The sequence below is a fragment of the Megalops cyprinoides genome, chromosome 12 (genome assembly GCF_013368585.1).
Source record: "Megalops cyprinoides isolate fMegCyp1 chromosome 12, fMegCyp1.pri, whole genome shotgun sequence".
Classification (NCBI taxonomy): Eukaryota; Metazoa; Chordata; class Actinopteri; order Elopiformes; family Megalopidae; genus Megalops; species Megalops cyprinoides.
This window is the reverse complement of record NC_050594.1, coordinates 27,593,174-27,601,187: the sequence shown is the minus strand read 5'-3', so window position 1 is coordinate 27,601,187 and position 8,014 is coordinate 27,593,174. Positions and strand designations below refer to the sequence as shown.

Genomic DNA, 8,014 nt, shown 5'->3' with positions numbered 1-8,014 from the left:
AAACTGAATTTTCACATACTGTACATTTTTCAAGTTCCAGACTGTTTTAAAGCATGCTTAAGGTCAACACATGCCTCTTAAAGGAATCCAGAACATATTCCTTTTTGTAACACCAGTCAAAGTCAAACAAATGTTATATCTACCACTGCATAATAACCACCCCAAATGGGATGGAAATACTGAAGAATGACCATGAGAGAGCCTAGTCCACCCCCAGAATTATATTTTTCTCACTTCCTTATCTTTTTGACATATTGCCCTTTAAAGAGTTGTTCTACAAGTCATAGTTTGAGCCCAACCATTGATCATCCTCCCACACCGATTTTGCAAGCTTGGTCTCTTGGTGTCCTGTTATCATTCATTCATGTCTCAGGAAAGCGGAACAAAGGTATTCATGTTGTTGAGTAATATTCCAAATTTCCCATACTGTGGAACACACTGTCAGACCCTTGAGTTAGAAATAGACATTTATTTCATGAGAAAAGCATCCACACCATGCAAGTCAAAGCAGATTAAGCAGATTACAATGTTGTCTCATATAGCAAAGGAAAATCATTATTTTTACCTTTTTTCACATTTTAGAATAATAGTAAAGACATCAAAACTATGAAACACAAATAGAATTATGCAGTGACAAAAAAGTTATTGTTTGTTATGCTGCTAAATGCCAACAATGTAATGTAATGTTATAAACAAATCAAAATTATCTTACATTTCAGAGTATTCAAAATAGCCAACATATTTTTATTTTTAACTAAATTTTTAACAAGAAAGGGAAAAAGAAAATAAGACAGAAGCAGTGAATTTTTCCAAAATATTCCAACTAAATAGTGTCAATTTTTCTAACATCATGATTATAATGTACATGTCATCTGAGAACATTACATTATTGGTGTTTAGCAGACACTCTTATCCACAGCAACTTACATCGGCTCAAGTTTTTTACACTGTTATCTGTTTATACAGCTGGATATTTATTGAGGCAATTGTGGGTTAAGTACCTTGCCCAAAGGTACAGCAGTGAGGAATTAAACCGACAACCTTTTGTTTTTAAGTTGTACTCCTTAACCACTGTACTACACTGCCACCCCTATGGATTCAGCCTCATTACTGTGAACACAATGCCATATCTGCTCAAACTATGATTGTTCCGACCTGCTTTTCCTCCCAGGTCATTACTAAGCACTATCACAAGAGAAGAATAAACAAACTCGAAGCAGTAAGGAAAAAGAAATGAACTATTACAAAGGATTCTAGCCGTGATTCTGATGTTAACATGCAAAGTTTTCAAAGCTCATCCCATTTAGTTTTTTTTTTAAGATTTAACAACAATTTCTCAAGCACATTCAGCAGACTACAGAGGTTTGCCCACATGGCAGCAATTGTAATTTTTTCAGCCAACTTATTCTCCATTCACATGTCTGTGATGCACACTTGTAGCATCCTCTTTGTCCAGTGATTTACAGTAGGAGTGGTCACATAGGTGGGTGACAACTTGAGCCTGATGACTGTCCTCCTGGCTGTTTATGTACCCTCCTGAATGTTCCTGGCTGTTTTCAGATGTTCCTGTGCTCACACTGAGGGTCTCAGATGTACTTAGGAGGTCCATCGTTAACATATGTGAAGTGGAAACACAGTCTGTTTCCAGAGTCTGGTATAAGGCTGACTCCATGGAGATCCCGTGACAGTAACTTCCTTCCTGTTCAGTATCCGGTCCAATGTAAGTATGAGATAACTCGGCTGTACTGAAGGGGTGATGTGACAACATGTATGAGATTGACAGTCGTTCCACTTCCAGACTGCGATGGAAAAGCTCTGACTCCATAAACTGCAGGAATGAGTGAAGACAACTGTCATCACCACTCACTCGCACATTCATTTGCTGTGATGAACTTCCCCTAGAGAAGTCCTCCTGTGTGTGACATCTGCCTACTACCTCATGGACTGTGCTGGCAGTGACGTTGTCAACAGCAGCAGAGTTGGCCAGTTCACAGATGGAGGACAGTCTCTGGTTGCTGCAGTTTGGCTCAGATTGCACATTGCAGGGAGACATGCAGCTGGGGGTGAGTGAATAGTCACACAATGCAGGAATGGCATTCTGAGGTTTTGAACATCTAGGGGAGGCAAGCTGAGTTGTGCTTTGTGTCATTCTGGGATCATCATCAACAGAATCTTCTTGGGATACTGTGGTTAACAAATGTGTTTTGGAACACGGGGTTGAAGAGGACACAGGCGAACCAGATGATGGCCAGATTGCAGACTTAGACTGAATTTCTGTGGGCAGAGATGGAGTCTGTGACTGAAGATCAGAAGAACTTTCAGCTGCACTTGCTTCATTCAGTTTTGTGTTTTGTGTACTGCTTGCACAGCTATCATCTGAAATAGTTGAATTTGTAATGCCGTTGTGCTCGCTACTCTCCTCTGAAATGTTTTCTTCGTGAGTGTTGTTCATGAGTGTATTGTTGTTGGTACTGCTGTGATCCTCTTGGCAGCATTCCTTTTTGTCGGTGTAATTGGAATTTCTCTCAGGTGAATCATAAAAAAGTCTCTTAGTGTTGATCATCTGCCTGCAGTATCTCGTACCATTTGGAGAGGAAAAGCACTGGTACTTCCGAGGCAAGTCTGGTGTTCGGTGAAGTGAATTCCTTTTTGATTTGCACATTTCCACACCAATGTCAAGAGGAGCCTCCTCAGAGTTAAGATTACAGCTCTGAAGATGGGATTCTGCTTCAAATTTCTCTTCACATTCTGTCACTGTCACATTGTCTCCAAATTCTGTCACTGTGTCTCTAATGGATATCTGTGCTACTTCCTCTATTAAGTCCTCCTCTACTATAAAAGTCAAACCTAGCTCATTGCCTGAGATCCCACACATGTTCACTGAGTCAGGGTACACTCGATGAATCTTCTGGAAATTGTCAGCAGTCTCTGGCTGTGGTTCTCCTTGGGATAGCATATCTAGCAAATCTGATTTGCAGGACGGGGTTGACAAAGAAACTAAAGATGGGTCATAGTCTTTAGATTTTAATTTATTTTCACTGAGAAAAGATGGAGTCTGTGGCTCAGGATTGGAAAGCATTTCACCTGCAACCCCTTCGACCAGATCACTTTCCTCAAGTTGACATATTGGATTTGTTTTTGTTGTCACTGCTTTAACATCTGTACTGTCTTCTCCATTGTTATCTGAGGTTGTCCTGTTTGTAACATTGGTATCCACAGTTTGGTGGGTGGTAGATTGCAGACAAGAGTAAAGCGGACTATCCAGAGCCTCATTTAAAGCTTGTGATGCATCTCCCTCAGACAAGTTAAGCTGTGTTGAACATATATATGATGGCTCATCCATTTCATGTATTTCCTCATGGGAAATAATGGCCACAACATCATCAGAAGTGGTCGATCTGCAGGTCAAAGACAGTCTCTGGTTGTTGCAGTTTGGCTTAGATCGCACACTGCAAGGGGATGTGAAGCTGGGAGTGAGTGAATAATCACACAATACAGGAACGGTGTTCTGAGGTTTTGAGCATGTATGGGAGGCAAATTGAGTAGTGTTCTGTGTTAAACTGGGATCTTCATCAACAGAATCTACTTGGCATCCTGTGTTTAACAAACATGTTTTGGAAAAAGGGGTTGATGAGGACAAAGGTAAAGCAGATGAGTGCCAGATGGGAGACTTAGATTGAATTCCTTTGGGCAGAGATGGTGTCTGTGGCTGAAGATTAGAAGAACTTTCAGCTGCATCTGCTTTATCCATCTTATTTTCCTCAAGTTCACATGTTGGTTTTGTTCCTACATCCCAGCTGACTGCCATAACATCTGTAGCACCTGCCCTGAAGTCATCTAAATTGGTTCTGTTTGTAACATCAGTGTGAACACTTAGGCAGGCAGTAGACTGCACATAAGAGTGAAGTGGACTATTTTTATCATCCACTGCCTCATTTACATGTGTTGATGGTTCTCCCCCAGAAAAGTTCAGCTGTGTCAGGCATCTATACGATACCGCTTCCATTCCATGTGTTCCCTCATGGGAAATCGTATTGTCAACATCAACAGAAATGGTTGATCTGCAGGTCAAAGACAGTCTCTGGTTGCTGCAGTTTGGTTCCAATCGCACACTGCAGGGAGACATGCAGCTGGGGGTGAGTGAATAGTCACACAATACAGGAATGGCATTCTGAGGTTTTGAACATCTAGGGGAGGCAAGCTGAGTTGTGCTTTGTGTCATTCTGGGATCATCATCAACAGAATCTTCTTGGGATACTGTGGTTAACAAATGTGTTTTGGAACACGGGGTTGAAGAGGACACATTTAAAGAAGATGACTGCCAGATTGGAGGTTTAGATTGTGTTTCATTGGGTAGAGATGGAGGCTGAAGATTAGAGCAGCTTTCAGGAGTACTTGCTTCTCCTAATTCACCTTCCTCAAATTCACACAATGGATTTCTCTTTACATCCATGTTGACAGATGCAACATCTGCACTGCTTGCACTGCTATCTGAAGTTGAATTTGTAGTGTTGGTGTCCTCATAGCTCTCCTCTGAAAAGTTTTCCCCATAAGCGCTGTCTTTATCAGTGTCAGTGGTGCCACAGTCCTCGAGGTAGCATCCCTTCTTCTCTGTATGATCTGCAGTTCTGTCGGGTATGTCATAAAAAAGTTGCTTTGTGGTTAACATCCGCTTGCCTTGCCTTGTACCATTTGGAGAGGAAAAGCACTGGTACTTCTGGGGCAGGTCTGGTGTTTGGTGAAGTACAGTCCTTTTTGATTTGCACATTTTCGCACTGACTTCAAGAGGAAACTCCTCGGGTGTCAGATTACAGCTCTGAAGATGGGATTCTGTTTCAAGTTTCACTTCACCTTCTGTCACTGTGTCTCTAATGGACATCTGTGCTACTTCCGCTGTTAAGTCCTCCTCTACTGTAGAAGTGAAAGCTAGCTCATTGCCTGAGATCCCACACATGTTCACTCTGTTAGGGTACACTCGATGAATCCTCTGGATCTCATCAGCAGTCTCTGGCTTTACAGGAGTGGTGTTCTGAGGTTTTGAACATGTAGGGGAGACAAACTGAGTAGTGTTCTGTGTCATTCTGGGATCTTCATCACCAGATTCTTCTTGGGATACTGTGGTTAACAAATGTGTTTTGGAACACGGGGTTGAAGAGGACACAGACGAACCAGATGATGGCCAGATTGCAGACTTAGACTGAATTTCTGTGGGCAGAGATGGAGTCTGTGACTGAAGATCAGAAGAACTTTCAGCTGCACTTTCTTCTTCCAGGTCAGTTTCCTCAAGTTCACATCGTGGTTTTGTTTTCACAGCCCCATTGGCTGGAGTTACATTTTCACTGGTTGCCCTGCTGCTATCCGAAATGGTTGAGTTTGTAACATTGGTGTCCGCATTGCTATCCTCTGAAATGATGGCGCTATATTCCTCAGGGTAGCATTCTTTTTTCTGCGAGTGATCTGATTTTCTGCTGGGTGAATCATACAATGGCCTTTTTGTGTTTAAGATTCGTGTCCGCCTCTTCTTACTGTTTCGAGGTGAGAAGCGCTTGTGCTTCAGAGGCAAGCCTGGTGTTCCACGATGTGATCTCCTTTTTGATTTGAACGATTTCTTGCCAACTTCAAAAGAAGTCTCTTCCAGTTTCACCATAGAGGACTGGAAGTGGGATTCTGCCTCAATTTTCTCTTCACCTTCTTTCACAATGTCTCTAATTGATGTTTGCATTGCTTCCTCTGTCAAGTCCTCCTCTTGCTTTGTAGCAAAAAGTAACTCATGATCTGTGATCCCACACACATTCAGGCTCTCAATGTATGCCATGTGCATCTTCAGGGTCTTGTCAGTGACCCGCTGCTGGGGGCATTGTTTCTTAAGCCTCCTCTGTGTAACAGAAAATTTTGTCTCCCCCAAAATTAGAGTCTCCCTCAGGTCTTCGTTAGTGAAGTGTCGAGTAGGGTTTGGATCGTCCCCCACTGCCTGGCGAACCAGTGAACTCTTGAACACTTGCCGGCAGTAGATCTTCTCCTCCACTGTGCCACAGGTAATCAGACGGTAAACCACAACCTCCTGCTCCTGACCCATCCTGTAGGCCCTGTCCATGGCCTGGGAATCCACAGCCTGGTTCCAGCAGGGGTCAACTATTATCACACGATTGGCGGCAGTTATTGTCAGTCCCACCCCCCCAACTTTAGTTGTAAGTAAGAGGATGCGGTATTTTTTTCTTTTCTGGAAAGCTTCCAGATATTCATCTCGTGTTTCGAGTCTGGTTGTCCCATCAATCCTCAAGAAATCTGTGATCCCACTCTTTTTCAGAACATGCTGGATAATGTCTAGCATTTTTCGATATTGAGAGAACACCACAGTGTAGTGACCCTCTTCCAACAGTCTTTCAAGCAAACCTATTAGAAAGGTCAGCTTTCCAGATTCTGAAAGGAGCACTTCAGTGGATAACTTGTGAAGCTCCCTATTATCATATTTCTGCCAGTGATTCTGCTGTCTTGGGTGATTGCAGAGGTTCATCAAGGACTGGATTTCCGGTAGAATGTTCGTGGTCTCATTGCAAGACCTGGATGCAAGGAACTCCTGGTACATTTTCTCTTGTGTGGGGCTAAGACTGATCCACATGACAAATTCCCATTTCTTGGGTAGTTTGACTATGGCTTTGGTGTCCATCTTACCAGGATGGTTTGAATCAGACTTCAGCCTTTGCTCCTGGATTTGTTCTTTCGATCTCCTAAGCCAGTAAGGACTTATTTTCTTCATTAGACTCCCCCACATCTCCTGACCTAGAGCCTTCTCTCTGGGGGTGGCGTCTGCCTGTCTTGCTCTTGTGATTGGACCTTCAAAATGCTTTTTAAAGGTGCGGTATGTCCCCAACATGGGGCCAATAACACTTAACAGAGACCACATCTCATACAGATTATTCTGGATGGGTGTGCCAGTAAGGAGGATGCGGAACTTGGAATTAATCAAAGATGCTGCCTTGTAGGTCTTGGTGGACACGTTTTTGAGCATGTGAGCTTCATCAAATATAACACAATCCCAGTGAAAGGAGTCCCCATTGGGAGAAAAGAATGTCTTCTTGTTGCAGAGGAGTTTCTTGTAGGAGATAAGGAGGACATTCCCTTTTTTTTGTACATATCTCAAATTTTTGAGTGAGGTTTCCTGAAGGCAATTATATGACTTCCACTTGATTCCTGGTGCCCACGCAGTCAGTTTGTCTGTCCAATCTTTCAGCAGAGTTGTGGGTGAGACCAGCAGGACAGTTTTGATCATATGCATGTCAATCATCCCTGAAAGGAATGCAATAACCTGGATGGATTTTCCCAATCCCATATCATCAGCCAAAGTCACTCCCTTTTGACCTTCTTTAAAAGCTTTATAAAAGAATGCCAAACCTTCCTCCTGATGATCATATAGTTTGTCCCGTATCTGTTTATCAAGTAGGAATTCACTGTCGAACACATATTTGTGCTGGTTTTCATCCTCATCCCATTCTGGTCCCAAGACACGTTTGTACTTTGTGGTCATATTTTGTCTTTTGTTGACAAGCTTCAGAACCTGTATAATGAGGAAAAATAATTATCAATAACAATGTTTTAATTGCAAAAAAGTCACAGCAATGATACATGTAAATTGACAGATACAAGTAATTAACCTTTTGTGTTCCAACCATCTTTGGATTAGTGTATTAAACATTCGTATTACATTAGGATCACAGATTTGCCCTGCCACAACAAAATGTTGCGGGCACTAAAGTTAATGCCAAGTTTTTTACCAGAGGGGGGATTTTGGGGGGGATTTTTTTTCTGTTCAGCTTGGCAAAATTAATTTTGGGTTCTTAAGATATAGTGGTTTTCAATTGTTAACTGCTTTACGGTTGACCAATCATGAATGTTTGATTGGGCTGAGGTGATTGAGGTGACCAGTTAAGAACACAGGTTCTTTGTCAACACGCCCAGGATCATGGCCGGGCTGCATGGAAGAGGCATCTGTTGAAGGCAACGTACAAAAAGGGGC

General features: G+C 42.4%; 1 protein-coding gene across 1 annotated transcript; it reads right to left on the bottom strand.

Annotated features, from left to right (window-relative positions):
• Positions 1 to 4,043: 4,043 nt before the first annotated feature.
• Positions 4,044 to 7,525, bottom strand: LOC118786949 (DNA excision repair protein ERCC-6-like). The gene is made up of 2 exons (XM_036542307.1): positions 5,645 to 7,525; positions 4,044 to 4,112 (listed from the first exon to the last, which is right to left on the bottom strand). Exons 1-2 carry the CDS (start codon positions 7,523 to 7,525, stop codon positions 4,044 to 4,046), a joined length of 1,950 nt encoding a protein of 649 aa, XP_036398200.1.
• Positions 7,526 to 8,014: the final 489 nt, after the last annotated feature.

Coding starts and splice junctions, on each gene's coding strand:
- LOC118786949 (XM_036542307.1), bottom strand. CDS start 7,525: ATGACCACAAAGTACAAACGTGTCTTGGGACCAGAATGGGATGAGGAT. Junction 4,113..5,644: donor CCCACTTCCAGTCCTCTATG/GTGAAACTGGAA, acceptor GTCTCCCTGCAG/TGTGCGATTGGAACCAAACT.